Here is a 19,425-nt window from a genome sequence, read left to right on the forward strand (position 1 = left end):
GGACCTCCCTTCAGCAGGGAGGGGACACCACGCAGCCCTTGGATCTCCCTGGCCTCCCAAGCACTGCAGACACCTCTGGTTTCCCCCTCCCAGTTCAGGACAGTCCTGCCTTCACTTCCTGCCTTCTCAGCCCGATGAAAAGAAGGATTTTTGCCCTTTTCCCAGGGCTCTGTGCTGACCCAGCTGTGCCTCCCTGCTCCTACTCCTGTGTCCTGTGTGGAATGTGGAAGTGCACATGCACAGCAGTTCCTCTCCCCTTCCTGAGCACAAAAGCAGCCTGAGGATTTTTAGGAATGCTGGATTTGACTAAAAATAGTCCAGACAGTCCTGCAAGACCATGACAGAGCCTCCCAAGGGAGCTGGCTTTGTTCTGTGGTGGAGCCAAGGGTCAGAGGGGGGGAAAACTCAATTGTTGATTAGAAATGATTGTTTGCAGTTGATTGAACTGCCTGCTTTGCTGCTCTGGGCTCAGCAGAGTGGTTTGTGCTGGTAACCCTGAGGCCTTTCCTTCCCTGCTTTCCTGTGCCTAGGAAGGTGTTCAGGAACTGCTTTAATCAGAAGAAAGGCAATTACTGGGAGCTGTTCTGTGGCCTGGACAGAGCTTTCTTCTGATAAGAATCAGGAAGTGACATTTCCTTCCTGCACGCTGCACTGGGCTGGATTCTGAGGCAGCACAAAGGGACCTCCCCTCCCACACAACACACAGCCATGAGATCCTGCAGAGCTTTGGAACAGAACTGTGAGGAATCTTCTTTGAGAGGACTTTCAGCTCCTGTGAAACAGCAGGTTTGGCACTGAAGCAAAAATTCTGTGGAGGAATCACCGTTTCACCCTGGGCTGTTAAAGCAAAGGGCAGCAAATCCACTAGTCACCACTAATTAATTTTGTTTTGAAATATTTACTTGGGCTGAAGTAGTAGCTGCTCTTAAGTCTTTAAAGGATTAGCTGCCTGCTACTCTTTCGTGCCTGCAACCATTTATTTAAGCTGTTGCTGCAAATCATGCTGTTAACCTGTCATGAGAGGTTTTAACCTTCCTTCTCTTGTCAGTGGGAGATGCCTGGTGCAGCTGGCCCTGCTGATGTGACAGAAATTCAACATCCACTCAGGTCCTCTGGGCTCTTTCCCCAGCTTCTTCAAGGAAGGGCAAGACAGAAAATGCATGTAGTGATAATTATCAGCATCAGGGTGTTGCAAAGGCTGAGGAGGGGCTGTGAGGAGTTTAGGGAACATCAGCTGGGTCATGCAGCAGCCTGTTTCTGAGTTAAAGCTGTGGGTAGCAAAGGAAATGCTCAGGATCTAGAACAAACCCTTAAAGAAAACTGAGAACTCACCTCAGCAGGGATTATTTCTTACTCTCAGGCAAATGTTTAGTGTAAAAGGGAAAGATCTCAGGTCCTTAAACCTACAAATACTAATTAGCATCACCATACAATTTTCTAGCAGTTTTCATTAATGTGTCATTAGAAGTCCTCTGCCAGCACCTATAATCCTCATTTTTCTTGTCTCTCAACACTAACAGTCCATAGCACAGCATGACCTCTTCCCTGCTATTTTGGGTGGTTCTTTTCCAGACAAATGCCTTATTTTCTCTGTATTTGATACTGGAGGTCAAGAGAATCCTCTCTGCTTTTATTGCACAAGAACAGAGGCAGGATTGTAACAGGGCCAGTGCAAATGTGTGCCTAAAAATAAACCAGTGGATGGTCTCCAGCTTCAAACACAAAAAGAGTATTTGTGGAGGTCTCTCTTTGTTGCATGATCGAGTTTCAGATCACTGAGGAGACACTTCAAAGTTCAGCTCACAAGCAGGTCGTGGTTTAATCCTCCCCATGAAACAAAGACAACTCTGTGACTTGGATCCGTGGTCAGCTGCCACCCTGAGCTGGCAGAGGCTCCCTCGGGATGGATCATCCCTGGGGCAGGGGCAGTGTCTGGGGGCTCTCCTGGGCTGCTGCCTCCCACCCTGGGCTGCTGTTTCCCACCCTGGCTGCTGCCTGCCACCCTGGGCTGCTGCCTCCCACCCTGGCCACAGGCCCAGGGCTGCAGAGGGCCAGGCAGGCCCACAGCCCTTCTGCCACCTCTGCTGGAAACAATCCGAGGGGCCAGAGCTCGCAGAACACTTCAGTGACACTGCTTGGCACCAATTAGGAAGAGCAGAGAGGTGGCACTCCAGGCAGGGAAGGGGTTAACCAACTACAGGGCAGTTTTGGGGGGAGAAGTTACAGTTCATTGTTCCAGGCTCTCTGTGGATTTCTGTTTTGTCCTTTCATCGGTGATTCTAGGTTCTTATCAAAGGGGTTGCTAGTCCTTCCTCTGTTTTTGCTTGGCCTGTGAGCCTTCCAGGGCATGGCCTGTGCCCTCACCTGTGAGCAGGAGCACAGAGGGAGAGCTGTGCTGGCTGGCAGCTATAAATAGAGAGCCTGGCCAGCCCTGTGGCATCCGTGCTGCTATAATTGCCACTGTGCACTCCCGTGACAAGCCTTGCTCCAGCTGCCAGGGCAAGGAGGAGCTGCAGGGAGCCCCCACAGTCAGTCCCAGAGCCGGCCCTGCCCCTGGAGCTCTGCTGTGGCCTCGGTTCTCCCTCTGCCTCTGGGAGTTCTGCTTTTCCTCTGTGAGTGTGACCAGTGGGATTTGGGCAGCTCAGTTGCAGCAGCTGCTTTGCAGAGGGCTCGTGGTCTAATTCATGCCTCAGCACCTCTGTTTATTTTGCCTTGTGCCCCTGGCTGCAGGAGGCTGGTGTGTCTGTGTCACTCCTGATGTCACCATGTGCTCACACGAGGGATTGAGTGAGTCACGGAGTAAAAGTGGCCCAAGCCCTCCATCCTTCCTCCCTGAGGAATGCCTTGCCAGGGGGTGAAAGCAGAGGCTGTGTCTGCTCTCACTCCTCTGCTGGGGGATGAGTAAGCAGCCACCAGGCACTGCTGCCTGTGCTGTGCACAGTGAAGGACCTCTTTTATTCTGTGCTATAAAATTCCCCTAATGGACTTCAAAATGATTTAGTGCACCATGTCCAGCTCATTTTGGAAGTAGTTTAAGTGGGAATGAGCTGCTCTGTCCTGTTATCTGCCCACAGCAGCTGCTCTTTATTCCCAGAGCTCTGAACAGCCCCACGTGAATGAGACACAAGGTGACAAATCCCAGCTTGTCTCCCCCTTGGAGACCATCCCTGCAGATGCCTCAGGGTTGCTCTGATGGGGAGAAGATCTAATGGAACAGAACTCCAGGGTGAGTGTGCCCAGGAGAGCGAAACCATCAGGAGCCACCAGCCCCAGGCTGCTGCCACAACGCCTCAGAGCCAGATGTGGCTGCAGAGAGTCAGCGTTTGGACAAGGAGAGCCCTGCAGGAGAACACAGCAGGCAGGACAAACACGGGCTGCTCTCCTGGCCCCCTCCTGCTCCCACTCCTCCCAGGATTTACAGGCTCATTCCAGGAGCTGTGCTTTTGGGAAGCAGCCTGGGGATGAACTTGGAGAGGTGACTCAGCCCATCTCCTCCTCCTCCTGTCAAACACGGGCGCTGCCCCTGACTCAGCAAGTGAAATCTCATTGCTTTGGTACAGCCCCGAGGTAGCAGACTCGACAGCAGCAAGAAAATTGCCTTCCCCTGCAGAGCACAGGCTGTCCAGCTGAGTTAGCAACGCTGGGAGCACTCCGGAGCACTCTCCCTGCCCTGGCTGCCTGACAGCTTGGCATGAATATCCCGTGGGAGAAGAAGAGGGACCTGGGATGGGTTGTTGTACTCTCCTGGTTGTTTGTACTCTCCTGGTTGTTTGTACTCTCCTGGTTGTTTGCACTCTCCTGGCTCCCACAACCTCCTCTCCACTTCCAAAACATTTTGCAAACCCAAAGCTGAAGGAATGTCTCCTCTTTCCAAAAGCTGCCAAAAGAGGGGAAACCACCGTGCGAGCACCAGCAGGGACCCAGGAGTCCTGCAGCCCCGCAGATCTCCTGTCCTGCTCTCCTCCTGGTTCATTCACGACACGAATTCAGCCCTGCTGATCCTCCCCGGCACCGCAGGCACAGCAGCGGCTCTGCCGCGTGGGTCGCTGCCTGCAGCTTTGTAATTTGAGAACTTGGCCCGAGATGCTCGGACCGAAAGCTCTTTGCTACCGAGAGCACTTTGCACTAATTAAACTTCGTAAAAATTCTCCATTTAGCAGGTGAAAAACCAGGGGGTTGAGCCGGGCTGGCAGAGCCCATCTCGGTTCTGAGCAAGAAACACTTTTTTTCTGAGAAAGAGACACGTTTTTTTCTGCCTCAATTTCCATCTGACATTGAGGGCAACAGCAAGTCCCCGAGGTAAAGACAAATTCCTGTGGGTCGGGAGTTTCCCACCAGCTGGTGGAGGTGGCATTTCAACCAAGGGCTGCTCACACTTGCTTTCCTCACCTCACAGAGTGAAACCCAGGGTCTGCCCAGCTCTTCCCCTCAGGTACCATTCCATATTCCAGAGGGAGAAGCAAAAAAAAAAAACAAAAAAACCACTGTTGGTGAGTTGTTAACTTTTTTTGGGCTTATTTGGGGGGAGTCTCCACTCACCTCCTAGGCTGCTGTTGAAGTAGCAGGGGTTTCATTTTTATTTTGTGTAATCCAGTGGAAGATATTCCTGTTATCCACACACAGGAGTGCTGGGTTCTTATTAATTGCTGGACTGCATCTGTGGGATTCACACAGAATGTTATTCATCTAATGCAAGGCTGGCTATTTTTTTTTTTTAATTTTCTTTTTTTATGTTATAAAAACTAAACTCAAACCACGCCAAGAAAACAAGATTGGAAATGAGCTAAGGATCCCAGACCCAAACCAATTATAGGATCAGGGGATGGTTTGGGTCCATTGGAAGGGACCATCTCAATTCCCCTGCCAAGGGTGAGGATGCCATTCACCAGATACCATCCCTGGATGTGAAGTTTTGATTTGGTCTTTTGGACATCCTGTGCTCAGATCAATGATTCACATCCCAGCCGAGACAACACTTGGGGTTAAAATGGAAATTTTGAGTAAGAGACACCAGCCAAAAAACATTTCAGCCTTGAAATTTATGCCAGTAACGTTTGTGCTGCATCTGAGGAAAACCCTGACCTGCAGCCCTGTCCTTTGATCCACACAGAGACACGAAGAAACAACCCAAATAAAGCTGGGGAATGTCCCCAGTAAAGCTTCCTTGGACTGGCTGGTGCTAGGGTGCAGCAGCACCTCCCTACCTGTTCAGGTAAATCCCTGAGTGAGCTTTGAGGAGCTCAGGTAATCCAGACTTTCTCCAAGATGGAGAAAACAAAGGGAATGTGTCTCCATTTGGATCTCAAAGCACACCAAATGATTGATGATGCTAATTTCTCCTGCTGCGTGGTCAGGAAGGACGTGCACATCCCATGGCTCCAATTCTTCCAGCTTTTATCTGTGAATCACTCAGGCAGAGAGGGATTGAATGTTTAGATAAAAACCTCAAGGTTCTTCACTACATTTTAGTAACACAAATTATATAAACCAATAATCCCAGTAAAGTTTCTGCTTCTGTAGCAGGACAGTGATGGCATAAAAAGGGCTTTGACTCCCTGAAGAAGGGAAATGCCAGGGAATTTGCTCAAACTTTGCAGCACAGGAGGCCACCAGGAAGGGAATGTACCAATTTAAGAGGGAAAAGGATTGAAAAAGGCTTTACTGGGTTTGAGCCCATGGTTCCAGGGGGTCTAGCTGTGTCAAATTCAATTCTTGGAGCACTAAATATATCTTCATCATCCTTCCCCAGCTTGCCCTTGGGATTATCAGGACCCTGAGGTCTTTATCTGTTACATTCCAATCTGACTGATGTGTTTTCTCTCGCTGTATTTCCCCCTGCCACCTTTCACCTGGGTAAGGCAGGTTGGAAAATGATAACAATCCAATATAAAATAGACAAAGCTGTGTCTCTGTCCCTGATCCTGAGCACACACAAACTCCTGTCAACAGCACAACTGCTGCAGCCTCCATCAACCTGGCATCACTAAAATGTCCCTCCTGTCACCTCCCCACCCTGACAAACAAAGGCTTTTAACGTTTAAAAGCTGCACTGAAGCCTGTGCCTACATTTGGGATAAGGCCAGGTATTGAATAATTCCCAGGATCGATATCCATAATCAAGGCTCAGCCCTGCCCTCTATAGTTCTCCATATGTCTCACTGGAAAAACCTTTTAGAAGCTTAACCAGGAGAGTGTTGCAGTGAATGTGGAAAAAAAATATATATATGGGAGGATAAGCACAAATGCTCCAGAGGCCTCCTAGGGTCTCTGGTCTTAAAGTAAGCTCCTGGGTTTTAATGGGATCGGATGAAACCCTCTTGGTGGGGGGGTGGGACAGCTGGTGAACAAACACCCTGCCAGCATTCCTGCCTGCCAAACACTGCACAAACAGCAAGGACCCAGAAGATCAACAGAGAACTGCAGGTCTGGGTGAATCAGGGTCCAGCTGGGGAGCACTTTGCCATCGACTCAGGGCTGCACCTTGATTAAACAACAGCTGGGCTGGGGGAGAAAGCCCGGCACGGGTCAATATCTCCTCAAGGAGAGCAAGGAGAAAGGGCAGGAATCAGCTGAGGGGCTCAGCCCTGGCTGCCCAGAGAGCCCCGAGCAAGGGAAGGAGCCACGAGCTGATGTGTCTGAGAACTGCACGTTCTGGGAAGGGCAGGACACAAATTAGAGCGAGTTAACGTTGTCAGGAGCCATTAGGGATGTCAGATGTTGCCGAGAGGGACGTGAGAGAGGCAGAGTCCAGAGCTGGGTACCGGAGCTGCAGACGTCAGCAGTGCCTGAAAACACCCAGCTCTGTGGGCTGGGAGGGGGATTTGTCACATCTGTGTCACATTTGTGTCACATTTGTGCCCCATTGGTCCTCGGAAATCTCGGAAAAACGGGGTTTGCAGATGCGGTGGAGGTGTCGTTTTGGGGGACTCAGCCTCCTCTAGTGCAACAGGGGAGGTTTAGGTTGGCCATCAGGAGGAATTTCTTCACAGAAAGGGTGATTAGACATTGGAATGGGCTGCCCAGGGAGGTGGTGGAGTTACTGACTCTGGAGAGGTTTAAGGATGTGGCACTGAGTGCTCTGGTCTGGTTGGGATGGTGATGATTTGGCCCAGGCTGAGCTCGACCTCAGAGGTCTTTTCCCACCTAAATGATTCTCTGATTCTTTTGTTCCTCCCTAAACTCACTCTCCTATTGTAAAAGTTGGATTTTTCCTAAAAGATAATAATTTTTTAAAAAATCCAAAAAGAAACCCCAAAGCAAAACCCCAAGAGGGCCAGGGCTGGAGGCACCAGGCGAGCACCAGGGGCTGGAGAGGAACCCCCAGACGAGGGGGTTTGTTTGGGGACCTCATCAAAATCCATCAATATCCATCGATATCCATCGATATCTGCAGGGAGGTGTCAGAGATGGAGCAGGCTCTGCTCCCTGGGGCCCAGCAGCGGGACAAGAGGCAACGGGCAGAAACTGAGGCACGGAATGTTTTACCTGAACACGAGGAAGAACTTGGCTGTGCGGGTGACCAAGCACTGATTCCTAGAAGCGGAATAAGAGAGTTACACGATCCCTGATTCGGAAGGGAGCCCCTGATCCAACTCTCAGCCTTGCACAGCGCATCCCAACAATCCCACCATGTTCTTAAGAGCCTTGTCCCAACCCTCCTGGAGCTCTGCCATCCCTGAGGCCATGACCATTCCCTGGGGAGCCCGCTCAATGCCCCATTGCCCAGACAGGCTGTGGAATGTCCCCCACCAGGGATATTCCAAACCCGTCTGGACACAATCCCGTGCCATGTGCTCTGGGATGCCCCTTCCTGAGCAGAGAGGTTGGACCAGATGCCCCACTGCAGCCCCTTCAACCCGCCCCATCCCGTGACTCTGCCATTTGTGTCCTTCACGCATCAACCCTTCACACATCCCTGCAGCTGGAGGCTTCTCACCCTCAGCGAACACGCGGCTGTTTCCCCCTACCGACCTCCAGAGCCGCCATGGCGGCCGAGCCCTGAGGGAACGGGGCCGGGGCCGCGCCATCTTGTCGGGGGCGGAGGAAGCACCCGTCCCGCCCCGTGCTCTGCCTGCCGGGGCCGCCCGGCCCCGCCGCACTCGCCGCGGAGACCGAGGGGAGCGGAGCCGCAGCCCCCAGCGCCATTGCCGCCCTCAGCCCGCCATGGCAGGTGAGCCCGTCCTCCCGCTCCCGCCCTGAGGGAGCAGCCCTGAGGGAGCGCTTCCCCGCCGCGCTCTCCCCTCAGCGCCCTCCCCGCCGCGCTCTCCCCTCAGCGCTCTCCCTTCAGCGCTTTCCGCCCCTCACCGCCCGCCCGCTGTCAGCTCCGTGCCGGCCCCGCATCCCCGCGGCTCGGCCCTCGCTGCCGCCGGCCGGAGGGTCGCGGCTCCCCGCAGCCTCCACCATGTTAGCCGGCCGCGGTTCACCTTGGCCGCGCGGCTGCCGCGCCGTCCGCACCTCTGCGCTCCTCCTCTGCCTTTCATTTCGCGTTTGCGGGTTAAATAAAGCCTTCCCCGGGCTCCGCGCCGGTGTTTTCTGGCTCGGCAGCGTCTCCAGGGGATGGGGAAGGGGCGCGGGGGATGCCCGGCGTGGCATCTGCGGCGGGGTCACCTGCCCGGCCGGCAGCACCGCTCGGGCATCCATCCCGGGGTGGGGTCTGGTCTCTGTGCCGCTGAGGTAATTATTATTTTTTTTTTAATTTTTTTTTTTTTTCTCCTCTTTAATCTGAGACAAAATGGGTGGCAGAGCCGTAAGCTTGCAGATGGGATGGAGAAATGCAGGTTAATTCTCCCCTGGTCCCGAAGGGGTGGCCTCGCTCTTCCTTGATCCCGTTCTCGTGATACGCTTTAAAGCTCTTTTTCCCCCCCCTTTTAAAAAATTATTTATTTGCCTTTTTATTTTTCAGTGCACATCGAGGCAGCAAATATTTAAATTTTCTGGTTTTAACTTGCAAACCCCGTTCGATATCCTGTGTGGTTTTCTTTTGTTTTAAGGTACATTTTGGGTAGAAAGAAGTGATGTACGTAGTGCAGAAAAATGCCTGAACAAAGCTTGTTGCAAGCCTGTTAGGGTTCCTAGAATAAGGACTAACCACTATCATACATTCCTGTTGTTGGTGCCTTTTGCCTTTTTTCCCCATAAAGGCTGGGAATGAGGCAGAGGCTTTACAGTTTTATTCCATCCCTTCATTTTGGAGCCGTCGTTGTCATTTTGTAGGCAGGGAAGAGCAGCCCTTGAGGCGGTTTGGGGCTCTCCTGGCCAGGTGAGTGCGGGCTGGGCTGAGCCCAAAGGCAGCAGCAGAGCCGCTGGAAGGTTCTGGCAGGGAAGGAAATCCCCTGAGGTGTTTAAGACAAGGTAAAGACCTGGCCTGTTCATCTTTTCCGCCTTGTCATTTCCCACACGCAGCTGACTCTTGGTGTGAGTTCAGTGCCAGGTAAATGCCAGACTCCTTGTTGCTGATGAGCTTTAATTTTCAATAAAAACACCAAATGCTCTGCATTCATAGGGAACTTAATATGTCTGTGTGTCCTCACTGCAGTGTAGTGCTGCCAGGCTTGAGCAGGCTTTAAATTACCCAGTTTAAGCTTGAAAAAAGAGCTGGTTTGGGTAGTGGTTTTCCTGGCAGGTGGAGTTTGATGCAGGCTGTAAAACGAAGTGGAGAAGCAGAACAAACGCTGGAGTGATGAGCAGCTGATGCCAGAGCCAGGCTTAACTGCACACCTTATCTGCCAGGTGATTTCAGTGTAGATAAAGGATTATTGCAACAAGTAGCTCAGGTTAGCAAACTGGAAAATAATCCTTGAGATGTGTGGAACAATTGGATTAGTTGATGAGCTCTTGTACCCCTACTCCTGGCTCCCAGTCATGATCCAGATACCTTGAAATTAGAGCAGTGTTAACATGGAGATGCACTGAAACAAATTCAACCTTGGGCTAGCAAGGAGGTTAAACAAGCCCTGAGATTTTTATCGTGGATTTAAACGAGCCTTTGGTTTAGTCAAGATGTGAAGAGGACCTGAAGATGTCGTGTCAGAGCCCTGGGGACGAGAGGAGGTCACGCTGGGGTTCTCAGGGGTGGGTTGTGCTCCTCCTGTGGCTTAACTAAGATCCATCCAGTGTGGCTCTGGGCTGTAAGCCCTGCCCTGAGCCAGGCTTAGCTTTGCTGAACTCTCTGGAAGCACACAGCCCTCAGCAGATGGAAGGAGCAGGATGGGGAATCAGCTTCTCAGAGCACGGGCCTGTTGCTTCTTCAGCATTTGCAGCATGGAAGCAAATCCAAGGATTTGGAGGAGAAGCAGCTCCTCAGGCAGTGGCAGGATTTGGGCTGCAGGTTGATGGGTGTTTCCTTGGGTGACAGCAGCAATTTAAGCAGGTACCATCCCTCATCCCCTGGCACTGTCCCCAGTCAGGGGTTTGCCCACAAAAGCCTCCTTTTCCTATGGCATTCAGATCTGTTTGGGGAATTTTTGTGCTCTTTGACCCCCCTGAGCCCAGGCAGACCTGAGTGTACCTCCCTAAGTCCACACTGGGTGCTCTGTGGGTGGATTTAAACCTTGCTAGTATGAGGATTTCTATCTCAAGGTTGTCTGACAGGGAGTTGAATTCCAGTGGAGAAATAGAAATAATTTCTTTGTTGGTATTACTTGGTTGGAGACTTTTTCAGGGGAAGCTTGAGATAATGGCAGTTTTGGAGGATTGGTTTTTTTTTCCTGACAGAAAACTTTGACTGTGGATTTCCCCCACACTTGTTTAGAAGAACCTGTAAAAAATGCTGCATCTGTATGCAGCTCCTATTTCAAATGCTTATTTAAAATTAAACCTTTTGTCTTTCATTCTGTCCCTATGCTTGGGGGTTTATTTTTTCCTGATGTAGCCAAATGTGCCAACTTCCTCAGCATGCAGGGGTGTCCCGAGGGCTCTGACGTGGCTTTGCTGTGTTGTGGAAGTTGATTGCAGACCATTGAAAGGAAAATGGGTGAAACTGCGGGCATTGTCCGTATGGATTCCTGGAGGAGTGGCTGCTGAGCTGCTCTCAGGATTAAACCTCTCTGATCCTGAGGGCAGGGGAAGGCAGCTGGCACCCCTGGGAGCTGCTCCCACCGCCAGCTGGTGTCATTTGGAAGGTGACAGAATGCTGGAGTGGTTTGGCTGGGAAGGGACCTCAAAGCCCACCCAGTGCCATGGGCAGGGACTCCTTGCACTGTCCAGGCTGGCCTTGGACTCTTCAGGGATCCAGGGGCAGCCCCAGCTGCTCTGGGCACCCTGTGCCAGGGCCTCATCTCCCTCCCAGGGAAGGGTTTCTTCCCAGGAAGTTCTTGTTCTGCTGTAGCTGCTCCTGTCAGTGTCTTTGTGTGAGTCATGTAAGAAATCTCATGCCCCAGAGGTTTCTGTTAGGGTCATTTCTTCAAGAGATTTATTTTGCTTTCAAACACTTCTTTATGTGTTTATCCTTACAGGACAACATGCAGATGGTTGCACACAATCTTTCTACTTCCATTGGAGCTGATGGTTTACATGTTGCTGGAAAATCTATTTATATCAAGTGTTATTTATGAGGCCTCAGTGGTCATGACATGGCCTGACGACAGTTACCATGGGGGTTATTTTACTTAAAAGCTGCAGGAAGACAATATTGACAGACAGGATGAGTAAGAGACAAGCATCCTGATGCAGTGAAGGCAGGAGTAAAATAAATCATTACAAATGAAAGTTCTTGCTGTGTTCTCCAGCCTTCCCGGGGGTGAAGTGTGTTCAGGCACAGCCAGCTTCGTGGGGTGCATGAAATATTTCTGTCACTGCTTGGGGATCACATTTGCTTTATGGGCACATGTTTTTAGTTGTTACGAGCTGTCTCAGGACAGGGTTTCTTTGATGGCAGGAAAGAAATCTGATGATATTTGGCTGTTTTCAGGTTGTGGGAAGGAAATGTTTGCCGCCTGGATGTTTTTCTGTTGGAGATGAATCTACAGGGGGATTTCTTGCCATGGTAATTTGGCCCGGAAAGGAGCAGAGCTACTTCCTTGGAAAGGCACTTGGGGTGTTGAGACATCGCTGGCACTCGGTGGGGAAAGAGAGGAGGAGGGAGAGCTGGACTTGTAGCTCCTGTTGTAATTCCATCCCTTCCACTCGAGTTCATCTCGGCCGGGAAGGTGTTTTGGGAATTCTCGACACAGCTCCCGGGTTTCTCCAGAGGAGCTGAGTTTGGGTTTTGTGGTCCCCACTGTTGTCACCTGTGAGTCACCCTGGGAGCTGTGGCTGTCCCCTTGGCCCCGGGGCAGGGCTGGGCTTTGGTGGCTTTGGGAAGGATGGATTGGCACCAGGCTGTGCCCAGGGGCTCCCGAAGCTCCTCCAAGGTTTGGGTGTCTCCCTCCTGGGATGAAAGGCTCTGTGTTCCCATCCCGCAGCTCCGTTTGATTGCTGGGGAATGGCTGGGCTCGAGGTAACTGTAAAACTAGTATTTTAATGAGTTTGTAATTAGAGATTCAATGATCTGAATCTCCCCGTGTCTCAGCTCTCAGGCCAGAAGATGCAAGTGCTGGTTAAGGAGGGGACAGGGAATGCACTCAACATCCAAGTGTCTGCCCTGACTTATTTCATTTTAATATTACTTTTAAATAGCAGCTTCAAGCGAGAATAAACTTAACCCTGATTTGCTGACAGGGAATTTTCAGAGTTCCTTCTCAACACATTCAAGCAACCAGAACATTTTATTATTCCCCCAAAATGTACATTACTAAGCAGTAATAAATCGATGTGTGTTTCTAAGAGTGTCCCAGGCACCTTGGGGGATGGCATGGCTGGATTTTGGAGACTGATACATCTCTGTCCTCTGAACCAGGAATGTTTTGATCTTGGACTTGGCGTCAGCAAAGTTCCTGAGCAAACAAGCTTTGTCTGATAATTGTATTTTTAGGAGCAGAGGAGTCCAGTTGTTGTGGTGAAGGAGCTGTTGTCCCACAGTACCTGGGGGTATCTGAACTTCCCAAGCTCTGGAAACAACAACTGACCTGGTTTCTGTGTGTTTGGGTTAGACCAGCGTGTGCCCTTCCTGATCAAAGGCACTGCTTGAATTTGTCACCCACTTCGTGCTCACTGTAGAGTAAAACTGCTGGAAGAATGGGCCTCAGATGAGATGGTGAAGGGGGGTTGACTCATTATTTGTTGGTTTTGACTGTTGGGAAATGTGAGTCACCAAACTGATTTGGAATTTGATTTTGAATGGCTCCCTGTCCCCCAGTTGGTTGTCTGAATTTATATTTAAATCAAACTGGTGCAGGGCTCTGCCATTCCAGCAGTTGGCTGAAGGATTTTGGGAATGCAGGGTAGTGGGAAAGTAAGTGAAAAGCGATTTTAGGGGGGGCTCTGAAGTGCAGTGACATTCCTGGGCATTAACCTAACCTCGGGTGTGAGCTTCCAGCAGTTCGGGCTCTCAGTGGAGCGACACATTTTAATTGGCTTCACTCGTGTTTTGCATGGCCGTGAAGTGGCAGCCCAGGGCAATAATGTCGATTTTAGTGGTTTGCTGGCTGTTACCCGCTTGTGAGATTGTAAAAGTTAACAGAACAAAGTGCAGCTTTAATAGGAAGGCACCTTAAGCACTAATGCACTTGGCAGCGTTTATGTGCCGGGGTGCTTAATGGGAATTTATCCCAGCCCTCTGGAAGTGCCGTGGATCTGCTGCTGGCAGTGGCAAGGAAATGCTGGAAGCCTTAGCCCACCAAGCCCGGCTTTGCTGATCACCCTGTTTTCTAGCCCAGAAGCCCCCATCTGAAAGGCTTCCTATTTTTCTCACCTTACTCCTGTTACCGCTCACCTGGAGCGTCTTGAATTCCAGCCTGAAGCTGAGCTCGGGTGCTGCTGTGGTTTGCTTTTTGCAGGGAATTGTGAATAAATGCTCTTGGCAGCACCCAAGGTCACCGAGGGGATCCCGTGAAACGGGCACGTGGCTCCATGTCGTGACTCATGTCGTGACTTTCACTTTTTATTTAGGGGCTTGGGAGGGAAATAAAACGCTGCGCTGCAAGGTTAGCAGCGTTTTCTTTTGTGTGCTGCTTGAAACGAAGCTGTCTCGGAGCTAATAGTGGACTCTGCTGTGGCAAGGTTTGAATTTTTGTGGAGTCTCTGAGTCCTCGTGACAGGAAAAAACAAATTTTGCTCTGTTTATTACTTGTCCTCTGTATGGAGGATCCTGTATCCAGACCCTTACCATACCCAAGCATAGGAAACACATCCTTGTTCTTGCAGGCTCTAAAACACCAGCTCTTCACAGATTACAGCAGCTTTTTTTCCCCTTTTTTCATTATTTGTGCAGAATTAATTGTTCCTGGAAGGTAACTAAGGCTTCCTGATGCAAGCAGCATTTGCTTGGTCATATTTTTACAGGTTGGTGTTTTTGATAAAAGCTGACAGATCGTGGTTTCCTGACGAGCATTTTGTTGTGTTAAGACCAAACCTAAGGAGTAATTTGGATTGAGACTGACAAGAAAGAAATTGGAGCTGCAGGTCCCTGTTCATAGGCTCAGAGGGCAGGAAATAATCGCTGTATTCTCATATTGTTCTGTGTCCTTTCATCTCTGGGAGCAATAACAATTACCAGTCATTTGCTGATATTGGATGTATTTGCATGGGTGCCATTTAATTTTGTGTGTGGAATTTTGGGAGGTTGTGCTGAGCAGAGTCATTATTACCAATATAATTTCATAGCGCTCTGGTCTGGTTTATTCAGCCTGTTGGACACTTGTTATTTGTGATTATTTCAGCTCACTGATAGATGCTTTTAAAGCTCAAAAAAAAAAAAAAAAAGGAAGAATGGATGAGGGAATGAGGGAGAGATTTGGGGTTTTTTTTAATACCTAAGTGTTGGGGGTTTGTTGTAGTCCTGTCAGATGTTTTCCTTGTCCATCTGTCCTGTTGGCAAATACCAGGAAAGGCAAAGGATGGAGGGCTGAGCTCCTTTGGAGCCGTGATCCTCCTGGTGAAAACACGATGTGCAAACCCCTCCTGCAGCAGGGGAAGAGCTGCCCGTCCTGTAAACATCCCCTGCTAATGAGCTGCTCTGCTTTGGAGGGGATCAAACACTGCTAATGCTTTTCATGGAGATGCCTAATCAGGCACAATAGAACCGAGCAAAGCTGTCAATTAAAGCTTCTGTTCAGTTGCTGGCTATAAATGAGCCTGAAGGCACAGCGCTGTCTGAGCTCCCCTCCTTGGCTGCTGGGCTTTGGGAAAGATTTTGTGATCAGTGTTAGCCCAGTTTTGGAGCTCACTTAGGTACACTCCATCTGCATCGGTCTTTTCTCCTAATTATTCAAAGGGCAAAGCTTGTGCTCAAGTGCTGTTCCTTCAGCTAGCAGCAGCTAAGAAGTCTTGCATTTATCTGATGCCAATTAAGTAAGAATAATTGAGATTATTTTGTTAAAAGCAGTGCTGAAACACATCTGCCAAAGAGCCCTGAAGATGAGGCAGCCATTAAGGCACGACATTAAACCCACAGTATATTGCTTAAAAAAGGATTGGTTTACTGGCAGAAATCACAAAGGTAAACTAGAGGCTTATTTTACTAAATTTTCCAAAGAACTTTTTTACTAAATCTTCCCAAAACCAAGAAGTTTTCCTTCAATAACCTATAGCTGGTATAAATATTATTGTAAGTAGTGTGAACTCTGGAAAATTTTACAATTCTTTGTAAAATTTTCCTGAGCAGCCAGTTGGGTGTTAAACCGGCTGTTCCATTTCTGTCCCTTCACTGGGAGAAGCCACTTAACCTTCTTTACCAGTTTTGTTTCTCACAGGGATATTTAATGCATTAATATCTATTTAATGCATTCTTAATTACCCACTCACACAGGCAGGGAAATCTTCAAAGCCACTGCACTAAGTGACATCCCCATCTCTGCCCGGTGACATGTGACACAGGGGTGAGGTGGCAGCTGTCCCCTCCTGCTGCCCCATGGATTCAGAGGGTGCAGGGGCCAATAAATGAACATTTCTGAGGAGGTCAGAGCTGCTCTCACCTGAGCCTGCCTCCAACAGGAGCAGGGGAGTCACCCAGCAAGTCTGGCTGAGCACAGAGACACTGCCAGGCTTGTTGTGAAATTAATAAATTAGTGATTGCTTGGCTTAACGTGTGGGAATCAAACCCAGGGCTGCTCGCAGTTGTTTGGTGTGTGTGGGCAGGGGAGTAAGGAGTGCTGGTTTGGCTTAAATATCATTAGTGGCAATAATGATTTAATTTTTCCCCAGTGGCTGTGGGAAACCGAGCTGTGCTTGGTGACCAAAGCTCCTGGGGCAAACAGCTGGGCACCAGTTCTTGGTGGGGATATCAGCATCAATTCTTGCTAACACAGTGAATAATGGCATCTCTTCTTGCTCCGTGGCCCCGAGAGATGCTCTGCCTTGCCCTGCCTCGTGCCAGCTCCAGCAGAAACTTCTCCTGCTGCTGCTTTGGCTTTGGCTCCAGGTGAGAACTCCGAAGCCGGCGTGGGGTCGGAGCAGCCGTGCCAGGATTGCAGTCCTGGAGCCACAGGATCCTGTCCTGAGAGCCCAGCAGAGACTCCTGAGAGTCACTCTGGCCCTGCCTCTCCGCCTTGGAACGTTTCCTCTGTAAGTGGTGTGAATTCCCTGATTATTCCCAGAAAAGATTTTGAAGTAAATCCCAAAGGAGCAAAAGGTCACTGAGTAAGAAGGGCATAACTCTCCCAGCTGGATAATTAAAATGAAAATTAAAAAGTGTGCTAAGTTGAGATTGACTTGTGGCCATGCTTTGAAGATTAAAAGGGCTTTTTTTCATTTTGGGGTTGGTGGGAGGAGGAGTTGGGCTGCGAATTACTGAGCTGTGAACGAGATCCCAGGATCACTGCCCAAAAACGATGGATATCTGCTCTTTCCCCCCCACTTTTTAAAGCATTTAGTCTTGCAGCTGGAGTTTTCAGCCTGGCTGCTCACTGTGTAATGCAGGGCGATTTTTAGGCATCCAAGCAAATGACGTATTGAATGAAAAAGTAAACAAATGATTTTGTGTAGAAGTGTTTTGCCTTTGGAAAATTAAAATAGCAGCAGCTTTGGCTGAAGGGTGGGACTTTGCATGTTTTTTGCACAGCCTGCTGGATTTTTCTGTACAGGAGTTTAGCCCACCCCTCTGAAACTATTAGCAGTCACAAAAATAGGGAGAGAAAAGTAAAATATGAGCGTGCAAACTGACTGTGTGTTGAATTTGGGACAGGAGGGACCTCAAAGCCCATGCAGACCCACCCCGTGCCTTCAGGGACATCTCCCACTGTCCCAGGTGCTCCAAGCCCTGGCCTTGGGCACTTCCAGGGGTGGGGATTCCGGGAACACACGGGGTGGTGATGTGTTGGGGTAATTTGGGAATACACGAGGTAATGACACGTTAAGGTTCACTGCCTCTCACCCTGCTGCTCAGGCTCTGCTTCTGTCTTTTCTTGGAAGACAAAGCATTTGAGCTTTTGCCTGTAATTACAGGAATACCTGGACCTCCAGGAAGGGAGTCTGACTTAGTTTATTAACAGGGTGAATACAATAACAGGTCCCAAAAAGCACATTTTTCTCCAGTAATTTTGGAAGTGCTTTGATCTGTGCCTGTGGAGTGCAGGGCTGTGGCTTCACTATTCTTCTGTTGTTCTTTCCTGACAATGATTCCTTATTTCTTGCCCAGAAATCAGCCACAGGTATTCTTAAAGGCACTTCCCTCATGTAATTACCTTTTTACACAGAACTCTGTGTCTGCTTTGATGTACATCTCAGATCCTGGGTTCTTCTTGCAAGTATTTAAAACCATACCGTGGCAGGAGAAGTCCTAATAAACACCTTACCAATACAGGCTGTAGATGAATTAGGGATTTAAGAAAAGAAGTTTGCCACGAGGCATTGCATTGTCCAGCTGGAAATGTGGGATTCATTTGCCATGGATTGCCCCAAGGTGTCCTTTCTCTGGGAGAGGGGGCTCTGTGGGCTCAGGGGGGACACCCTGAGTAGGAGCCAGGGCTGGGCATGGCTCCCTGCATTACCTGGGGAGTTTTCAGAGCAGTTCCAGTAATTCTGGTGTCGATTTGAGTCAGCACTAGGGAAGAGCAGTAGATGTTTTCATATTACAGCAGATCTTCTGGTAAGTGCTTTTTCAGTTCATAACTCAATAATTTACAAACACCGCTGGAAGTTCAGACTTAATCGCTGAGTCTTTCTGCCGTTCCCAGTCGTGGGTGGAAGTGGATCTATTTATTGTGCTCGTGTGTGATGATGCTATTTTCTGGGTTTGCTGTATTATGTTCAGTGTGTTCTGGAGGATGTTCTTGGGAGGCTGCTGATTAAATAAGCTGATGTAAAAGATCACGTATTTGCTGTGGCTTTGGGAGGAAGAATCCTTAAATTAGGAGATGGCTGCAGAAATGTAGTGAGGGGGCTCATTGAGCTGTCAGAAAGGAGGCCTCCTCCAGCTCACCCTCAGGATGTAATGGATGTTCTTGCAGGGAAGCTGTGCCTCTCCCTGGGCACTGCTGACTGCATCACTCTTCCTTCTGGGTGTTTTTCTTGTTCTTGCTGAAGGGTCAAAGGAGGGATTTGGTTAGCAGGTGTTTGCAGTGCCTGGGTTGCATTATTGTCATTTTGGTGATGGGACATGACCATTGTGTGGCACCCCTGTGCAGGGGGAATAGGGGACTTCAGAGAGGGATTTTATCTTGCCTGAATGCTGCAAAACTGCAGAGAATAAATCCTCAGAATAACTATTCCAGCTGGGAACACTGTCAGTAGTTTACCAGTGTGTGTCCAAGAGCAAACAGCATTTGGCTGGAGCACTCAGAAATGTTGGTTCATCCTCAGACTGAACACTTGAGTGTCTGAGAAGAAGGCAGAAAATTGGATTTTCTCGTAATAATCAAAGTGAACTCCTCCTAGGAGACATTTCCAGGCAGCAGAAATACTTCCACCAGTTTGCATTTCGGATATTAAGCAGGAAATAAAAATGATGAGTGGCTGTGTGGGACCATCACGACCAAGCTCCCTAGGCTGAAGCAGAGTGAGATAAATCCTCTGCTGTGCCTCCCCTCCCACAGTAAAGTGCAGCCCCACACAGCTCTCAGCTGTTCATTCCCCCCTGCTGGGCTTCCACAGCGGTTTGGAAGCTGCTCTGTGAAATATTCCAGTGCATTTTGAGTTGGCATTCTCCTGCAGTGTGACAGTGGTTCCAGTCCCTGCTCACTCCAGGGAGTTGTAACCCCACAACCCACGCTTGGATCTGTCCCGACATCAACCCTGGCAGCTGGGATTGGAGTGCAGGTACCCAGATTAGCAGGTGGTTTCTTAGGATTGAGTGTAAATGCAGAGTAATCAGAAATTAATTGTTTGAATGTTGAAATTCTCCGCTCACTGATGATGAATTTTGCAGCGATTAGTTTTAATTGCAAGGTAAAT

The 19,425-nt window shown here is 49.5% G+C and overlaps 2 protein-coding genes across 8 annotated transcripts in view; one reads left to right on the forward strand and one right to left on the reverse strand.

Annotated features, from left to right (window-relative positions):
- Nucleotides 1–24: 24 nt before the first annotated feature.
- LOC121357303 lies at nucleotides 25–8,654 on the reverse strand. Of its 6 annotated transcripts, none has more exons than XR_005955712.1 (4): nucleotides 7,937–8,028; nucleotides 7,486–7,533; nucleotides 4,540–4,657; nucleotides 25–4,427 (listed from the first exon to the last, which is right to left on the reverse strand). XR_005955712.1 is itself a non-coding variant. In XM_041474463.1 (4 exons), the coding sequence occupies exons 1-4, from the start codon at nucleotides 8,638–8,640 to the stop codon at nucleotides 1,093–1,095; spliced, it is 420 nt and encodes a 139-aa protein (XP_041330397.1). In that variant the 5' UTR covers nucleotides 8,641–8,654; the 3' UTR covers nucleotides 25–1,092. The 6 variants fall into 6 exon arrangements, 5 of the variants coding, with proteins under 5 accessions (XP_041330397.1, XP_041330396.1, XP_041330394.1 ...); XM_041474463.1 differs by lacking the exon at nucleotides 7,937–8,028 and adding an exon at nucleotides 8,424–8,654 and having other exon boundaries at nucleotides 25–1,129; XM_041474462.1 differs by lacking the exon at nucleotides 7,937–8,028 and adding an exon at nucleotides 8,424–8,654 and having other exon boundaries at nucleotides 25–1,132.
- The window catches only part of SLC23A2 (solute carrier family 23 member 2), a 53,018-nt gene continuing 41,629 nt past the window's right edge, over nucleotides 8,037–19,425 (forward strand). The window contains exons 1-2 of one of the 2 annotated variants that reach the window (XM_041474456.1): nucleotides 8,109–8,170; nucleotides 16,381–16,599. The gene's annotated coding sequence lies outside the window, so the exon portion shown is untranslated. Of the gene's footprint in view, nucleotides 8,171–16,380; nucleotides 16,600–19,425 lie in introns of both variants that reach the window. The other variant, XM_041474457.1, reaches the window with a different exon arrangement.

This window comes from Pyrgilauda ruficollis, unplaced genomic scaffold, assembly GCF_017590135.1.
Source record: "Pyrgilauda ruficollis isolate IOZ18807 unplaced genomic scaffold, ASM1759013v1 scaffold321, whole genome shotgun sequence".
Taxonomy (NCBI): Eukaryota; Metazoa; Chordata; class Aves; order Passeriformes; family Passeridae; genus Pyrgilauda; species Pyrgilauda ruficollis.

Coding starts and splice junctions, on each gene's coding strand:
- LOC121357303 (XM_041474460.1), bottom strand. CDS start 8,640: ATGGATGCCCGAGCGGTGCTGCCGGCCGGGCAGGTGACCCCGCCGCAG. Junction 7,534..8,423: donor GCGGCAGCCGCGCGGCCAAG/GTGAACCGCGGC, acceptor TTCCGCTTCTAG/GAATCAGTGCTTGGTCACCC. Junction 1,269..4,539: donor CTTCAACAGCAGCCTAGGAG/GTGAGTGGAGAC, acceptor TGCTACCCACAG/CTTTAACTCAGAAACAGGCT.